At 40.6% G+C, this 19,307-nt stretch overlaps 1 protein-coding gene across 1 annotated transcript; it reads right to left on the bottom strand.

The window, feature by feature from the left end:
* Positions 1–10,982: 10,982 nt before the first annotated feature.
* Positions 10,983–18,737, bottom strand: eef1e1 (eukaryotic translation elongation factor 1 epsilon 1). The gene is made up of 4 exons (XM_026364435.1): positions 18,613–18,737; positions 17,720–17,917; positions 13,630–13,725; positions 10,983–11,920 (listed from the first exon to the last, which is right to left on the bottom strand). The coding sequence occupies exons 1-4, from the start codon at positions 18,703–18,705 to the stop codon at positions 11,777–11,779; spliced, it is 531 nt and encodes a 176-aa protein (XP_026220220.1). The 5' UTR covers positions 18,706–18,737; the 3' UTR covers positions 10,983–11,776.
* Positions 18,738–19,307: the final 570 nt, after the last annotated feature.

Raw genomic sequence — 19,307 nt, 5'->3', positions numbered from 1 at the left:
CTGTCACGTAGGCCATGTTAATCTACTCTGTATCAATGTGTATCAATTTAAAATGTATCACTTGTACTGTCTTACCCTAACCCTAACCATCCCAACTTACTGTCTCACCTACCTAACCCTAGTCTTAACCACCAGTCTTTAAACACCCTTCTTATAGTGAGGACCGGCTAAAATGTCCTTAAGTTGTAAAATTGTCCTCAGTCCAATGGTTAAAAATTCATGCTGGTCCTCACAATGATGAATGAACACACACACACACACACACACACACACACACACACACACACACACACACACACACACACACACACACACACACACACACACACACACACACACACACACACACACTCCACAGTGCCAGGGGCAGGTTTTTACCTCTTCTTGTCCCAGTTGTGGGACAGCTGTGAGTGTCAGCCATATTGATCTGAAATGACATTAAACAAAACACTAAATGTTTCCTCAGTCAACCTTTACATCACAGGAAATGATCAAGGAAAGACTGTTTGAAAGGTGCGATTTGAAACAACTGTTGAGTTTATAAAAAAGGTGCCTGGTCTAAGCTTTAAAGATTAAATTGTCAATTTAGTCAAACCCAGGTCATAAATAATGGGAAACATAGTTGAATTGGTTTTAAGTAGTGCAGCAACATGATGGAGGGCATGAGAAACAGAATGACAACTTTCCCAAGTACTTTTTCAAGTAAGAGGTTCATCTCTAGGAAATGATTAATTTACCTACTTGCATTTCATTGGCATTTTGTTGGTTGTGAATGTATTTCACTTATTCTATGAATCCTAGGCTAGTAGATAGTGTTAAATATCCTACAATAGGATAAAAGCCTAAAAGATAATCAATCACTCACCTAACTTTTTTACAGGAATTAATGACAGTAATGACAGTAATGTTTACTATTTCATTATGTTAGTGGTCAGTTAGGCAGATGCCATCTCTGAGTCTGTCCTGTTCTTCTTCCTTGTAATGAACTGTAATCCAGTCCATGGTGCCTCTCTCATTTCCACTGACATGTCGGGATCATCTCCCTTTATGTTCTTCTTTTAATCTTATTCTTCTTATTCAGGCAGATATTTGGTTTGATTCGTGCCTCCTGACAGTCAAAGGGGTGATGGTCAAGTCGAACGGATTATACCGCAAGCCCAAATGATCCTGTAGTGGGGGGGATTTTTTTGAATCTTGAATCTTGAATTACAGACATAATCTTAATGATATCAACTGAGGATTTCAGGTTCTGTTGTGTGAAAGGAAACAGTGATGGAATATTGAACAAAAACCTGCAAAAGCCAGTGAGAACAAGTCGGTTGTTTTCACCATTAAAGACTAAAAGTGCATCAGTATTTAAGATGGTTTAAAGTTTAAAGTCATCAATTGTCAAAATGTACTGGGGCCCTCAAAGACATTTTAAATGAATGAATTAAATAAATGAATTTTTCTAGTGACATGACATAAAAATGTCGAACAAAAACTTAATAGAACTACCCTTCCATAACCCTCGTCCTTTTGTGACTCCCCATATGTTGTGATTTACTTAAGCACGTGTCAGATAAACATACACAATGTAAAATTAATTTAAACAACATGGAGAATAACGGTACTGACTTACACATCTCTCACACAAAACTTGCATCTAAATTATTAGAAAATTAGGGATCCAGGCAGTTTTACCAGGATTACTGCAAAATTAGTAGAAAGTACTGCTTGTTCATTGTACTGTATAAATAAATAAAAGCTGGGTGCCTGGTATTAGCCAGGGTGAAGTCCCCCTGGCCCAAAGTGTCCCCGCCATGCTGGCACGATAATGGCCTCAGCAGGTCTTCTGTGGCGAGGTGACACCAACAATAGTGAAGAGGTAGGGACTGCCAACAACAACACTGCTCCCTGGTGTATGTGACAACATGTTTTGACCCCTTCGGAGAGCCTGTCCTGCCCTGAGACAGACCAGTGTGTGAGTGTGTATTAGTGCGTTAGGGTGTAAGATGGAACTTGACAGGAGTTTATCGCTGATGACCACCACGGCGAGAGATGGCAGCGCTCCTCCTTGAGGGACACGCTGTCACTCTTCCATGTTTGTATGAAAGTGGATGTGTGATTGTTCTAACTCGGTGAGCTTCTTCAGGCTTGTGGAGTTTACGTGAAATTAACATTTCAGAAAAAGTTTCTTTCTGTGCTTTCAAGACTAGCTGCTGACATTCCTCACTCTTGTGGGAAACGTTTCTCAGTTTCACCAGGAAGTCGTTGTGGGGTCTTTCTGGTGATTATTATTATTACAGCTGGAACCGTGGCCTTGAAAAGTGGCTGAAAATAAGAGCAGTGCATGTTGTGCTTACTAAAACTGATTCTAAGCATGAGAGAGGGCGGCAGCGTTTCATATAAAAGCAGGGTTAGAGAAATTCTAAAAACATGATTCACCAGTTTCACAAATGATTGTGTGTAGTCTGATGTTTTCTTACATTTCAAATTCAATTTATGACCAAGCAGCTGAGTCTTTATGCTTTATTGAGTGAATGCATGGGATAAGCAACCACCTAATTACTACTCAACAAGTTTTCAAGGAGATGAAGAAGAACTCTACACATTAACTACCATTAACCTTTTTTTGGGCCACAATGAGGAATGTGCTTGTTCGAAAACTGTTTAAGCGTATTTTAATTTGATGACGTGCATCAATAACTGATCTTTTTTGCATTACCCAAATACATACAGTCCACAGGATTTGCAGGGAAATGGCCACAAATAACACACCACAATAACACCATGTCACCTCTTTTTTTTCCATATCTATGTATCTGTGTACATTAACTGTGTGAGTTTGTGTGTGTGTGTGTGTGTGTGCATGTGTGTGTGTGAGGCATCACATGCCCCTGTCCCTGAGGTCAGAGGATGAATGAAGGCTGTAGAGAACAGCATGACAGCTGTGAAAGTCACAAGGGCAGTCCTCCAGCGCTGTTAAGAAGGCAAAGTTTCCCGCCCTCTGGCTATGACCTGTGTGTGTGTTTGTGTGTGGACATACATTATACATAGCAATAGTACATGTTAAGACTGGACATGTGTATGCTTTAATGTTTGTGTGGGTCTCCTCTTAATGCTAAATGCCACACACTGGAGTCTATTGTGGGGCTTATCACCACTCTGTCAGGGCCCCATATCCTCCATCCCCTCACCCCATCGCTGTGCCTCATCAACAGCATCTTTCTTTGCCAGCTCATCCTCCCACCTTCAGCCCTGAAGAAGACGCAGTGAGTGTGAGTGTGACCGTGTGTTTGTACCCTCGGGATTTCACTTCAAAGACCGCTGGTTTTGAATGGGTCAAAGTTTGTGAAATGCTGTAGCGTCGTTGAGATGGATAGATTGTTCATTGTGTGTGTGTGTGTGTGTGTGTAAACCTCAGCAGTGCAACATTAGAGGATCAGGAGATACAGAGATGACTCCGTGTTTTCCTGTCCAAATGTCGATTTCACGCCAGCCTTGTTTGAGGCTGCTTTTCAAAGGGCCAACTGATCAGCTGTGTGTCATGTGCTGTTTAATTTAGCCTGAACAGGGAGTGTTTTAGTCTTTCCTCAAGATCAAATGCTGTTAACACTATACTGAAACAAGCTGTGTACAAACACACACAAATCACTGACTGTTCCTCTGAGTCGCTGTGGGCAGCACCTTAACTGTTTTCTTAGGGCATGTGTCTTTCTTAATGACATTTGAACCTAATGAATAATCTTTATTTGTCCAATGATGATGTTATGAGTGTCTACCTCAGAGATGCAACTGGCACTTGGATTTGAGTTTGTTAATCGAGGCCCCTGGCCCTTCACTTTGACAACAAGGCCCACTGGCTATTGTACTGTACAGACAGGCTGTAATTCATTTCATGGGCGAGGGAAAATAAAAGCGGCCCTCAACAGCACACTATGCAAATTGGCGAATTAGCTTGCCTTTAACCTTTCACTAATCTGTTTTTCTTCTGCTTATCTATGCCTGTCACAGTTAAACAAAGACATGCCCGCAACTCTTGGTCTATCCCTCAGCTAAAGGTTTTTACCATGCTGCAAAACTTTTGGTTATGATTGGGTTTTAAACAACATATTAAACAGACACATTTCATTTTGGATTGTGACACCTCAAATCACGTCCAACGGCCAGAAGCTGGTGTAACGCTTATTTTTGGCCTACACAGTCAAAAACACTGGACAACAACTGTCCAAACAAAGCGATTTGATTGGTATTAGGCACGAAGACATCTGGGTTAAGTTTGACTCAGGATTAGTAAAAATGGCGAATTGCTGTGTTGTGACAGCTCTTTGAGGGATATATAGTAAACAGCTGGTGGCAGTGTCGTGTTCACTGCAGCCACTCGACGTCTTCAGACAAACTTTGAAGTTGTATTTTACAGGAAGACAGACACAGATACAATATATAGGAGACGTTTTCTTCTGTAACCCATATTTAGTGTTTAATTAAAATACCAGTCCATGAGTTTAGTGGTTTTGAGTTTAAAGCATCATCCAATCATTTTTGGCCACTTTGGAAAATCCATGACAAATCATCCTCAAGAAGGCTTCTTATTAGCTTAACAAGCTGTTGTTAAGTGTTTATTAACCCATACAGCTCAAACAGCGTGACACGAGCAGCTCTCACTAAATACTGTAGAGTCATTCCACAGAGCGAAAGAGAGAATAGCACTCTGAATTATTTCAGGTTTAGGTTCTGAGACAAAAGTCACTCATGACTCATGATTTACAGAGCCTTGTTTATCACAGTGCCCGGTTCAGTCCATTCAAGTGGTGTCAGGCCACTGAGGTGTCAGTCGTATTCACTTTCTACCGACTGCTATTGTTTCTGCTGTGGAGTGGTACGGTGATGTTTCAACAACTGTAACTGAACATTTATGACTGTTGTCATAACAACAAGTTTGACATGCGTATGGCATCAAATAGTGCCACTCCTGCAGAATCAAATAGAGATGCCAAAGGGTAGATTTAGTGTCACTAGGAGACACCAAATGAGAGACGAAGCATCAGCAGCATTTACAACTGTATGAAGTGTCATAATGTGACGCTGTGGGATGAAAACACATTGGTCAGTCAGTGTTGTTACTTGTATTTATCTATGTTGCTTTGCAACTCGTTTGTGTGGTTAGACCTAACTAAAACTAAAAGTGTGTTTTTGTTATGGATAGTACGATATGATAATGACCTATTGAGCCTCTAGTGTGTGGAGCAGGTACTGACCCTGTATAGAGATAATAACAACACCTTTATATATTGTAAGTGTGTGTAGGAGAACGAGACAGAGTGAGGTCAGAGAAACCTCGTGGCCAGGAGCAATGTTGGTATCCCCGTTATAATTGATCAGTTAAAGTGCTGTTTACCAGCTGTCTCACTCGGCCTCATACTTACAAGCCGTCATTCACAGTCATGTCATCTCTCAGGGCCTCTAAGAATATTAAATGAAATTAAAAATTGAATAAACACATTCATTTTTCACAATTTACATAAACATAAAGTACTACACGTATTACCCGTTTACGTCTTTTGGAAACCAAACCAGCAAAGTTCATTTTTTCGGAGCATGGTAATTGGAAATAACTACCTAATAATAATTAGGTTTAAGTTCAAGTAGAAACATCAGCAAATCATTTATTTTCTATTGAGTTGTGTGGGAAAGAATATTTTTTTGTTATTTTTTTTTGCTGTTGTTATGTAAATTGTGGTTTTGGTTTTAGGAAAATGTTTGAAAAAAGATGGTTGAAGTAATAGTCATTGGACTTCAGCTCTTATTAATCCCTGCCAGGAGGAAACCGCTGATTCTTGAGGGAGAGTTTACAGTGAAATTACTAAAATTTAAGCGCTTTCGTGAATTATCTGCAGATGGACTCTCCTCTCCTCTCTCGTTGCTATAAAACCTTTTGTTTTTACAGTGCAGGTATTGTGTCATCTGTAAACACCAGGCACCACATCCACGGCCTCATTAAAAAGAAATAGTATAATAAAGTGAGTGGGGTCGTTAAGGTAACAACTCATATTCAAAGTTAATGATATGAAACCTTGGCTATGTTCTATGAAAATGTCATCAGCCCCCTGTTTTTTTCTAATCATTAAGCAAATGAGATTCATTACAGTGAGAACGTACTCTGCATTTAACTCCAGGTTTAAATAAATTAGTCATCTCAAATTAAAACCAAACTGTTATAATAAAAAAAGATGGAGAATAAAAAAAAATCACCGCTCTGCTGACATATGCAGATGAGTTGGAGAAATATGCAAATTAGGAGACTGTTGCTGTTTTTTTTCTCATTGAGGTCAAATTACAGGAAACGGCTGAGGGCAGTACTCTTTGCTCTCTGCCCACCCAGTCTGTTACCCTCACCCTCTCTTCCCCATCAAATATCCTCTATGCTTATTTCAAATGCCATCCTCCCTGTGCTGTATTCTCCGTTTTCCTTTTCAAAGCACAGCCCCCCTGTCACAGGGTTTCAGCTGCAATTACTTTTAGTATCACTTCTCAGTGAGAAGTCAACTTCCCTGGAGGCTTTCTATCACAACCTATTACAGCAGGGGGGCAGACTGAAGTTAAGTGGCATGACCTGTGGGTTGGATGGAGCGGGGTGGTGTTGGTGGTGGGGGGGTGTAAATGTATAAATCTATGGCTAATTTGTGGAACATTTGAATAAAGAGGTGAGGGGTACCTGACTCAACCACAACCAAGTGAACTAGAACTTAGAAAGCAGATTGTTAAAAAATGTTTATGTGTTAAAAACAACATTTTGCAGTTTTGAACTACAGGCCTCGTTTTCTGAACATGCAGCTGAGCGGTTCAACCCTCCCCTTCATTTTTTTTTTTTTTTTGCCTCTTTCACCCTTAATTCACCTCTTACCCTGGGGCTAAAACCATAACCCCATGTATGTGTGCACGACCACACATACACACAGAAGAATGTGAGTCTGCAGCTGAGGTATCAGCAGAAGGCGTGAGGAGCGATCGAGGTGGCTAATTCAAACACAGTCATCTGTGCCGATATGTGTGGGTTTGTGTGTGTAAGAGAGAGGGAAACTTAAACTGCAGTCTTGTGCAATCTCCTTGCCCCGGGTCACACACATGTACTTTAGCACCTACGTGCCGAATCAGCCACCCATCTCTCTGATTGATGAGCTGAGTGGTTGCATCTCGTAAAACTCTGTTCTCGCCACACACCTGGGATCCTTGTGCAATTCAAGGTGAGGCTGTGTCTTGAAAAAGATCGAGAGATAAAGAAAGCGAGAATAACAAGAGGTATGAAGTTCCTCTGGCATGAATTCATAGATATGGTAAACTGGCATGTGCCCCTTCACCAAAGTGGCATTAAACCCCTGAAAACATGATCTGAGGTAAACAATCAAACAGATAAATCCATGTTATTGCAACTTCAGCTCATTTCCTTAGCTTTGCTTTTATTTTCTGTTGGTTATGACTCATACTTAAATTATACACTGCAAGTTGTAAACAAGCCAACATTTCAATTAAGTTATCTAAACTTGGAAGTAAAACTGACAGTAAATACGCAGAATATGTTCCTCGTTCCTCATTCCTCACTTCTCACAGTCCTGGATCAGTTTAAGCTGGATTTGTGGTTGATGTAAGAAGTTAACAGGGACTCTGTAGATACCTGATGCGCTGATACTACAACCACAATACTAAATAGTGCCCAAACCTGTACAGTATGTGAAAAGTTGCCTTTTGCTTTACTTTTCTTCCCACAGTAACAAAATAAAAAGTGTTAATTACGGTGCTTTTAACAAAAGGAAGGAAACTCAGCTTTTTACAGCTTGCTTCACACAGTTTCCACTTTCAAAAATGTCAGAATACATGGCCAGTCACAGGTCTTATGGCCTCACGTGGTGGCCACCAGAGCCCCGATGTGCAAATACACTTTTGAGGAGGCACATTGTGTATACAGTGTGGCTTCAGAGCCTCCACAGGTCGAAGTATGGTGGGGTTAGAAATTGAGGAAATCACGGTGACCCCTATGGGATGTATGTGACCACAGAACGTGAGCACATACAGTCCTGCACATGCAACGTTTGGGAACTAGAGACTCCTTTCTCTCCTTCACGTCTACAGGAATAACTTTACTGCAGTAACATGCTGTGAAAAACACATGCCCCCCTCCCGCCTCCTTGTGTCCTTCATTGCTGCATCTTTGCTTGTACGCTCATGTAATCGCAATAGACAATGAGATGCCATCTTTATAGGCGCATGGTACCACTGTCACAGTGGATAAGACCACAATAACTCCTGTCAAAAGAGCTTATGACATGCTAATGCTCCCCTCACCACCACACGCTGTTGATTGTTTCACTGAATCAGTCAGCGAGCGACGGCGAGCCCTGCTCTTAGCAGATGTCTCAGCCGATGCGTTTCCCTCTCCATGATGCTGTTAATAAGAATTAATAAAGTGTGGTGGCGGTGGATGCATGCGCGTTTGTTAATGCGTGGGTGTCCATCCAATGCGGTTAGTTAACTTAAAGTGACAAAGGTGTTGGGAGGTGATGAAGGGGTGACACGGTTAAAAAGTCTGTCACCTGCTAGAAGTGAATCCGTCTTTTGACTTCCTGTAAGACGCTGACTGCACTGAGGCTTTTTGGTGAAACTTATCTTGTTATGATCCCATTGAGCACATCTCAACTCTAAAATCTGAGGCAACTACACACAGGGTGACAGGGTGATGTAGAGGGTTCACTGCAAGTCACAGTATGTAAGATGGGTGTAATAAAATCGATAAGGGACAAACAGAACACATGAGCAGAGACGGGTCAAGAAGTGATCAGTGTTATACCTCTGAACTGATGACTCAGGGTGTTACCCCTCATGGTCTGCCACTTTATGATTTAGATAAACCACTCCCTGCCACAGCTCCATTAGTAAATCCTGATGATAACCCTACATTATTGACCTCTGACCTCTCCCTCACAGAGCAGTGGGCTAAATTGCAACTTTATTTTGCAGCTGCAGGGTGGGGGCACAGTTGGTTATGTGGGTGGGTCCTCAGTGTGCCGCTTTGTAGCCATGGCAGAGGCCAACCCCTGTGGAGCTCAGCTCCTTTCACCCTCAGAAGTTGGTGGCAAGGTCGCCTCTAATTGGTGCCTCTGTCCCGGTTACCTGCTGTGGCCTCATCACTGTGTCTGGCTTAAACTACGCTGCTGTGTAATCAGGGAGGAACCTGACTGTGAGACCGTACCACCAGAGCGTTTTCTGCAGTCAGCACATAAGTGAAGAGGGATTTTAATCTGAAAGACCGACTGATCATCACTGTAGTGTAAGAATCCCTTTGAAGAATATCTTATTGGAATATATTAAACAGCTGGAGTTCAGCTCAGGTTTAAACCCTCTAAACATACACACTGGATGCTGAGTTTTGAGTCAAATTATGAATTAGACAAACAGTGATACAGTAAAAACATGGTCTTTAAAAAGAAATCATTATGGGTTAGGTAAAAACATTCTTTTGGTCGTGACACAGAAAACATGCAATCATTTGTGATTTCATTGAATTCTGCTGAATTTAATAACACTCAAAACATCTCTCTTAAAATTCTACATCACCAATAAGGGATGTGTCTTTCTTTCAAATGTTTACTAGTATGTTTAATATTTCTGCTCTTGCCTGGTCTGTAACTATAGCACCAAAACAAACAAAAGTGAATTTAGAATAATTTGTGGGCATGTTTATTTATACCCCAGGAATACTGTCTGATGCTGCACATTCAAAACAGCATTCCAGTTGTTAACATAAGCAAGAGGACAAGGGCTTCTTTAATGGTCGATCACACCATTAGCTGCCACAACCAGTCACAAGGTCTGATCAAATGACTGCAAGCTGTTTTTCTCCTTCGCATATTATTCATCTAACTTGCCACAAACACACATTGAGCTGTCTTATGGAACTTAATTTAACAATGGCCCTGTCTTCTGGCTGGTTGATGCAAGAAGAGCACACTGGAAAATCAAGCAGAGAAGTCAGAGGTCATGGGCTGTGAATCCCTCTGATTTATTGGCACAGGATGGACACAGAGTTTTCATCTGATGACAAAACCACAGTAGTTTAAGGCTACAGACACAAAGATATGTAAAGTTGGACACCTACTTACAGTAATTAAGAAAATGGCTGAACTTGGAGCATTAAAACAGAAAACTGAATATTTCAGCATACAAAGTTGTAATGGTGAACAGCTCATCATTTATGTACTTATGTCTGTAAAAGCGTTGTGCTAACTGACAAGACAAAAACCTGTGATCAAAAAGAAGTTAAAGTCAAGTTATCCTCGTTTTCTTACGGCTGTCTATTTCTAATTACTTTTGTGTTAATTTACAGGTCCTGCCACCATTGCTGTGATATGGCCTGTTAATGGTGCTAATAACAAACATCCAGCCAGCAGCAGAAAGGCTTTCAGCAGCATGGATCACTGTTCACGTCACAAAGAGATCCCTCGGCCTCTGGGTGCTCTTTTTTTCTCTCTCTCTGTGACCTCCTTCCTTCCCTCCCCTCGTCGTTCTCTCTCCAGTAGCCCCGTGGGAGCGTGAGGGTTGAAATGACACACAGTGGCTGGCTGTCGCCCAGGGGCCTGGGTTCTGGCCTTGGCTGGCTGGATCTGTGTGGCAGCTGGTGAGCCCGCTGCCCTCTCTCTGGCCTGCAGCATCAACAGTGGTGGTAGTGGGACTGATTGGAGCCTCACTCTGATCTCTGACTCTGGGGCTGACGCTCAACTGCTCACTGCTGCCCACATGACTGGTGGTGAGGAAGTGGTACAGAGTGCGGGGATGTAATCAGGAACACACGCACACACAGAAACTAAACTGTCCAGTGGAGTGGACGCATGGAGCTGCACGTGAAAGACAAAATCCTAAGAAAAAGCAAACACTCCACTGATAGAGACAGACTTAATTCATCAAGCCAGAGAAAAGGCAGAAGTGGATAAACAACGCAGATTCAGCAATGACTGTGGTCATTTTGGGGTTATGATGTTGAGCCAGCAACCACATTTATTTGGGTAAACTGTTGTGAGGAAATACATTGTTATGGCATGAAGAAAGCTGCTTTTCCTAAGGACAAAACATGCTGCCAGTTATGTCACATCTTATTAAGCCCTCTTTGAACCGGTAATATTTTCATGGCATGTTTAAGGCCCTGATTAAACGAAGAATCGCTACTTCATTACCATTAATAAATAGAAACATTTTTTTTATCATGATATATTTGCTTTTCCAAAAGGCTCTTAAATGTTAGCAAAATAAAACAAATATAGTACTGTGAACCAATCAATACGAGCTAAGACATAACAGATTATAAATAATGTGACTAAATGACTAAGACGATGACAAATGACCTTCTTGCTTCCATTCCATGTTGAAAATCAGCCAGTGATACTGGGCTAAATTCTGTAATTATTAATATCAGACGATCAGAACACAAACTGACATTATGTTTATTAGCAATACTTTTCCTAATGGTACCTCAAAATCTAAACAGTTTAGTGTGTTTTAGATATTTGTTCATAGCTGATCTTTCAAGTAGAAAAAAAAAACGAGCAGAAGTTCAGGTATGTGAGCTGACGAAAATCCTAAAGGCAGGAATCATGATCCATAAATAGGAATAACAGGACATTGTGGATACAACTGACTGTTTGGAAACATCCTCAATTTGTAACTTATTTGTGATTAATGATGTTAATCACTCTTGGAGATTAGGAGTTGCCCAGCTTAAAAGGGGAGGATGGGGTCAGGTTAGATCTCAGTGGTGTCTGCTTGTGTAAATTCTGTTCCTGAGCACAACTATGACGGGGAGGTGGTGTCGGATGCTGGGGTAGTGCTGGATGTGGTCGAACCACCGTGTCACGTTTACATACTGCTCCTTCTCCTGTATGGTCAAATCCAACTGTGTGTGAGAAGAAAGAGAGAAAAGGAATTAGCCAATTAGAAACATGAGTCAGTGTGCAGCAGATACTATGAAAGTTGGAAGGTATCATCACTGAATCAGTTTTGGAACTAATCATTACTAGGAATGAACCTGAACCAGTGGTTGTCTCTGAGCTGCCAGTTTAGGCCAGGTGTTGTACTTAAATTCATGTTCTCATTTTTCTGTATTACATTGATTGTTGATTTATTGGTTCCACCATTTGACTAGAAAGTAGTTTAGCTGTGTTCCCTAACATGCAGCACTGCATCAGTTAGCAGAGACTGAAGTAGCTTCATCAATCTCAGATGTTTTCTTTGCTTGATTCATGCCAATAATTTGACCCCTCTGAAACAGATTAACATCTTTTCTATGGCCACAGGATGTGTCTTGTGACATGTTTTTTTAAGAAATGAGAAGCTACTCACTGCATCAGTTAGAGTTAAATAACTTGTTGCCAGCTGAAACATAATCATCCATGCAGTAATTATCCAGTGGGAGGCTCTTACCTATTTGCTTAGTGGACTTTTTTTTTTTTCAGATAGGCAGTGTAGTTCGCAATGATGGAAAAAACTAGACAGATTGACAAATCCTATTAAAGTGGTCAAGCATAGACATTGTTGACGTTTTCCTGTGTTCACATTATACAGGTGACAAACTACAACATACAACACAATCCCAGACCGCATTGATGTCTGTGAAAAATAAATCTTATTAGGCATGTTTATTTGTGCCTTTTCATTATCTAATTAACTGGAATGTGCAAATTCTCTGCTCACCCACAATCCACCCTAAAACCATTCTAGCATCAGTCAGGTTTAATATTTTGTGTCATGTTGTTTTCCATGAATTGAACATCAGGATAGGCTGGTTAAGGATTGGGCCAGCTGACCCTTTGTCCCAGAGGTTAAAAACCACACTGATTGCAAACCAAAGTGACGCTCCTCTGCCTAGTGGCGTTGGGCAACCTTCCATCTCCGCCACAACCACTGACATCTCTCGAAATGTGATCTCTCCCTCCCTCCATCTCATTCTGTCTTTCTCATTTCTCAACTCACTATGTTTTTTTTATCCTGGAAGGCGTAGAAAACTTAGTCGTCCCTTGTCTGAGACTAAAGACATCACTTTGTGCCACATCATTTTTTTTTCCTGAAGAGAAGTGAGAATGTTCCTATTACCCGTGTGTTTATTGCAAACTTGTTCCTGATGCCCTTTGGCCATGTGGCTGCTCTAATTGTGTGTTATCCACTGTGACAAACTGCTTATTAAAGTTGTGGTTTGACTGAAGTGAGCGCTGATGGGGAGGGAAAGAATGGATGAAGGGGCAGACGGATGGTAAACTGTGGGGTAAACAGTACTGACAATCAATCAATCAAAATTGTCTGAATTGAAATCTTCCTAGCTTTGGAACAGTTTTTGCAACCGAGTATTGCATAAACGAGTTCCCCCCTAAAACCTTGGTCCTAGTGGTGCACCTAAATGAGTAACAATTCATCTGAATTCATTACATTCATACACAATAGATATTGAGAAGAAAGCACAGGTTAAACAGGAACCCTGATCTTAATCTAGACTTTTAAAAAAGATCCTTTTACCAAAAAATCTTCTACTCGCTCGAATCTCAGCAGAGGTTTTCCAACATGTTACAGTTTGAGATAATAAGAACTAGAAAGTGAGAGACGGCAACTTACAATCAATGGATGGATTCCATAGTACATGAGAATATCAGCTAAGGTGATCTGGTTGCCGGCCAAGTACACCTTGTCCTGAAGGTAGACGTTCAGGTCCTGAAAGACAAAATGGAGAAGTTTAATGCATGTAAACATTAACATGTAGAAGTAAGACTTCAGTCCAGAAACAAAAAGCCAGCTCAGGAAAACTTTTGCACCAGAACAACTTTACATTTTGGGGATAGAAAATAATTTAGGAGATAATTTAGTTTGGAAATTCAAAAAACACACACACCTTTATAAACTCTACCTTTTTCAGCTACACTAATGAAATCTTAGTAGATTTGGTGTTGGTACAGGTACAGATGCTAATAGAAATACTCACTATAGGCATAATAAATGGAAGAGATTAAAAGGGAAAGGCAGCAAAGGCTTAAGACACTTTTCTTTGTAATAAAAATATAAAGGATAAGACTTTTGGACTGCATGGCATTCAGTCAGAGGTTGACTTAAAATTGAGGACCCCCATGTTTGGATGTGTTTAATGTTACAGCTCAAGAAGGTTGTTACATGATTTATTTGTTTTACTTGTACCCATCTTGGAGTTGGATGGAGAAGTGGTGAGATGGGTGCGGCAGAGAATGTTTGTATATATAATATAACTTTCAACTGAATGAACTTTGATGTTTTTTTTAATTTACATTGAAGTTATTATGTAGTAATTTTGTATACTGTCTGTATATCATTTGATGTGGATGACACACAAGTTGTCAGAAATAAAGCATGGGAGAACATTCTGAAACAATCAGCAATGCAAATGGGCTCATTACGTACGATAATTTATGCATTATGGAAAGTATTTTTATGTAAATACACTTGTCTTCACATGACAGATGAATACATTATATGTCAGGGAAGAAAACATCATTTATATGAATCACTAATTAAGCCTCCTTTAAGAGAAGTGGGTGTTGGTTCTATAATGGCTTGTTTTGCATTTTATTTTCAAAATTTACTGTAGACACTAATTTAGGTGATGCTAATTAAATTGGTGAAATTTAAGTGAAACTAAAGTGAATGGTAAGGAACAGTTTGCCTTCATGGCACCCCTTATATTTTTTTTTTACTAAATGTTACTTGTTTGATGAACGCCACAGAGTAAAAGGGGATGTGACAGCAGGTTTGTTAACCTATATATCTGTGTGTGCGTGAGGTGCACAGAAGTCTGGATCTTTGAACCTGCATATGTGTGCTGTGCTATGTGGATAGGAATAATATGTAACCTGAGGGGGTATAGCCTCTCTCCCCGTGACTAGCGACTTAGCAGATGCCTTACAAAACAGACTATTTGTTTACTTCACTACCAAATGACTGCAACTCTCGCTTGGAAATCTAATGAAGCTGTCCTAAACTTGGGCAGCATGATGCATATTTCTCAGTTCATGTCTGTGTGTGCAATGTTGTGCGTGAAAAGTGCTGGTCCCAGGGGAAGAGACCATCTTTAGCACTTGTACGTTGTGTGAAGAGAACACTCCACGCACACTGAGGATCTTGGGGGCAAATGGAGTTATTGTGCAGCAAGAGTGGATGATGCCAAACAAGGCATGAAGACTGCAGACTGCCTCCTCTTTCACAATCAGATTCTTGCTTTTTTTAGCCTACAGCACTGAAGCTGAAGCCCAGTTGAGCATCAGAGGAGTGGCAGCTCTCCTGCCACACCCACCCAGCACACATGGAGCCCCAAACCTGGGACAACTGTTTAACATATAGTCAGTACATACACTCAGTTACAGTGATAAGGGTTCACATACTTTTTCTTCCCACCGTATAACCAATAATACTGCACAAGATATATTTATACCATTGCAATTAATTTCTTAACCCAACTTGTGTTACTGCCTTTCTATATAATCAATACAATATAGGAACTCAGGTTCTGAAAAACACAGTGTTCACACATGAAATTTTTTTTTGAGAAAATGTAGATTTTATTTGAATAGTGCAAAGATGTCTTTCATAATTCAGATATCATAAAACTGAGATTCACTAAAAAAAGCTTTTCTGCCCTTAAACTAACTTAACTTCTGTGACAGCCGGAAGTCACCCTGTGCTATTTAGTTCAAGGTTGTGTGACTCCAGAACCCACTACAGGAACTAAATTATCTGTATCTAAACTTGTAACCATTATCCTGGGACCCGCTTTTGTTTTCTCTGTCCTCACCTCAACCAAGCTCTGGGTGCCACATTTAAGTACCCCTCAAAAGATATTACTATGTCAACTTAAGGTACTTGCAGGGGGATGGAGTGGATGTTTCATATGGCTACTGCTGACAAAACTTGTGTCTTTATTCCCTTCACACTCACTGCTACAGCGTAATTTTAGCTGGTATGTGTGTGTATTTACTGGCTCTCTGCTGTCTTTACAGATCTATTTCTGCAGGACTGGCTCATATTTCTGTAGCTCAAAGTATTTCTTATCTCTTAATGTAAAAGCCTGTAGGACGTTATTTAAAATAATAATTAAGCAATTAGAGAGCAAAAGATACAAATAAACATATAAGTTTCTCTTACTATACCTGACTGAAAATACTGAAATAATGCATTCCCTAGCCCCTTACCCTAACAATGACAACTAAATGCCTAACGCTAAACGATAGTTCACAGATTGTTGCTTCTTCTTTTTTTTGGATACTTGTCAGGGGAAGTGACTGAGAGACAGTCACAGTGCTCCTTTCTACATCGCAAACTGTCTGAATTAAAGAAATGCTGGTGAAAAATTACTTATTTAGACATCTATAGTAGACTTTGTGTTGGTTTCAGTTTCAGTGAGATTTTGGGTGGATTTAAAATGAGGCTGCATCACTCTGTGTAATAATCTCCCCTTTCATTTATCCACAATGTAGTAGAGTGGCAACCTGTCAGCAGCCTTTGTCCTGCAAATGCACTCTTGTAAAAAGCATTAGAAACCCAGTTACACGTTCATATGGCAAAGCACTCGGAGAAATCTACCTGGGGAAGTCAGGTTTCTCTAATCCCCTACTGTGAATAAGGTAACCCAGTTCTCTGTTTACATGACAGTTAAAATGAGCTTACTCAAGAAAGGCAATAGTAACCCAGTTACGTGAGTGCATATTAACGCATTGGTGGTGACTGATAACGAAAATAACAAAGTACAGGTTAGTGACAGCTGTGAGATTGGCCATACTGACATTTAAAATGAATAAAGACAGACGTTACCGCACATTCATGCCAAAGTAGCCTGGCTTGTTTATCCTGACATTACGTGAGCGACATGAGCTTTAGTTAAAGAAATTATGACATTCTTATCTGCATCACAGGGTGAGAAAGTTTAACCAACTCCTACAGTTGACAGTTTGTATCTCTGCATAATTTAATGGGAGATGACTAGTGTCCTTGAAAGAAGAGTGTTAAGGATGGAGCTAAAGCAGCAGGACAAGACAGGGGGCCACCGGGCACCAGAGCTGAGCTGCTTAAGGCAACTTCCTTCTGTAAGTAACACCATTAAAATATTTAAGAGGCCTGTCCAGATAACATGCTGCCGCACAGCATGACTCCTCAGCCATGCCACAACAGTGTGTCAAGCTGATAAGTACACGCACACACACATACATACAAACACACAGACACTTCACGCTGACAGGACAGTGCCAAGAGGCGCCTAGTGTCCAGCAGACCAGCGACTGACGATCCATTTCACGCTGACTGGCGTCAGGCACATTAAAGCATTTTTCTCTGTTGTGTGGGGCCATGTCACTGAAGGGCCATACATCAGACTGTATTCCTGTCGTTTATGCCTCAACAAGACAAACACATGCACAGACACGCACAGTGGCCTAACTGGTGGACAGAGAAAGGAAATGTGGGAGAAACTGAGATGCTGCGATACCTCTCAAAGGCAATCATTTTCAAAATATTATTCCCTTTCACAAATCCTAAAAAACAGAATTAGCACTAACAAGATGGAAGCTTATTTCTGAGCGAAAGCCTGTGAATAAACCAGAGATAATAATAGTGTGCGCACCACAGAGATGCATTTAGTCTAAAGATGTGAATCCAAATCAAATTTCTCATTGAATACCACTATCTATACCTTCAGAACGGTCTTGCTGTCTTCTTTTGTGCAGCTGTTCAGCTTGGTGACCGAGTACTCAAGCCACTGCTGCACCACGGCCCTGCTCTCAGCAGAGTCACCTAGCAGCTCTGGACGCTGGGCTTCTTTCACCAGGTGACAAGCAATGGTTACCAGACCCACCAGTGGAGGACCATTATTATTCTGTAACACGGGTACCTGCAGAGAAAGCGCAGTGAGATGGTAAGAGAGAAGTATGTAAACAGTTAATAATAATAACATTGTAATATTGGTTTTAAATCTTGATTAAAACAATTAAATATCCACATTAAGCTGTCTGGCTCTGAGAGAGGGTCTCATATGAACAATGATCATTAACACTTCACGCACAATAACCTAAGGAGTCTGAGTAGATTGATGTACAAATGGGTAAAATATAGAGGTGAAACAATAATGGTTTGAGACCTTTGCATACAGATTAGGCTGTAAACCTTTCAAAACAGCTGACTGAAGCCGCATATTGAAACCCCTCTCCTTCCTCTTCCTCTAAACGTAGGAGGCGCAGACAGCTGCACGTTGCTCCACCTCTCACTTTCTCTCAATGAGCAAGCATGGGCACGTTTGCACGGTGCAATTTCCACTGTGCCGAGTGGTACTACTGGAGGCACATCAGCTGTTATCAAACGTAACTGCCTGGGTTTACTCTGAATATCAGCCTGAGTGAAGAATACAATCAGTGCCTATTAGTAAATATCTACGTTGATAATATGACGAGAATATGACAAGACCACTAGCTTCTTAGCATTGTCTTACTAGCTACCGCGTAGTGTTACAACAGCTTACAGGTTTCCTTTCCAATAAACCCGCATTCTACGGCCTACAGTGGACACCAGAACAACAAACCATTGTATCACCTTTTTATCCCCTTGTGTGCTGTACTTATTCGGCTTTTTCAGTCCTAAATATTTCTCCAGCGATGCTAGCTCCCGTAACGCCATGTTTGTCATGGAGTGTGCATCGTACGTGTAGCCTGATTGGATGACGGTGTCCACTCCCGCCCACTTTAGTTTGACTGACGGTAGCTTTAACCAATTACGGCACAGCACGCCAATCCGTTGTTTAATTGCGTCAGCAAACGGGACGTCATAAATAAAATAAAATAAAATAAAATAAAATAAAATAAAATAAAATAAAATAAAATAAAATAAAATAAAATAAATAGGCCAACTTTTCATGTTAAACTGCAAAATAATGACACTAATTCCTATGTTTCTATTTTCGTTATTTTATTGAATATGCGTTTCCTCTTGCTAAAACCTGCAAAGCGATTATGTGTTGTGCGGTGGAAATCATACTTGCAATATTAAACTGGTGTTATTTGAAAGATTGTTAAAAGATAGCAGTAAATTATAAATTACTTATTATTATAGAGTAAAATGTTTATAAGTGATTTGATCTGCTGGGGTGATTTCTAAATTTGACCCTAAAGATACCATGAAGAAACCACAGTGAATTATTTATTACACAGTGCACCCTACCAACAGAGTATTCTAATCCCTGCATCCCAGCATCGCTGAGGTGGGCTCAGCTCTGTGATCTTCATCCCCTA

The sequence above is a fragment of the Anabas testudineus genome, chromosome 2, assembly GCF_900324465.2.
Source record: "Anabas testudineus chromosome 2, fAnaTes1.2, whole genome shotgun sequence".
NCBI lineage: Eukaryota > Metazoa > Chordata > Actinopteri > Anabantiformes > Anabantidae > Anabas > Anabas testudineus.
Note: the sequence above shows the minus strand (reverse complement) of the source record. Positions and strands in the feature narration are given on the sequence as shown.

Bases quoted from the DNA above. Each gene is read 5' to 3' on its own strand.
- eef1e1 (XM_026364435.1), bottom strand. From the start codon at position 18,705: ATGACAAACATGGCGTTACGGGAGCTAGCATCGCTGGAGAAATATTTA. The intron at 17,918-18,612 runs GTGATACAATGG...CTTTCTCTGCAG, and splicing joins GCACACAAGGGGATAAAAAG to GTACCCGTGTTACAGAATAA. The intron at 11,921-13,629 runs GTAAGTTGCCGT...TCTCACACACAG, and splicing joins ATGGAATCCATCCATTGATT to TTGGATTTGACCATACAGGA.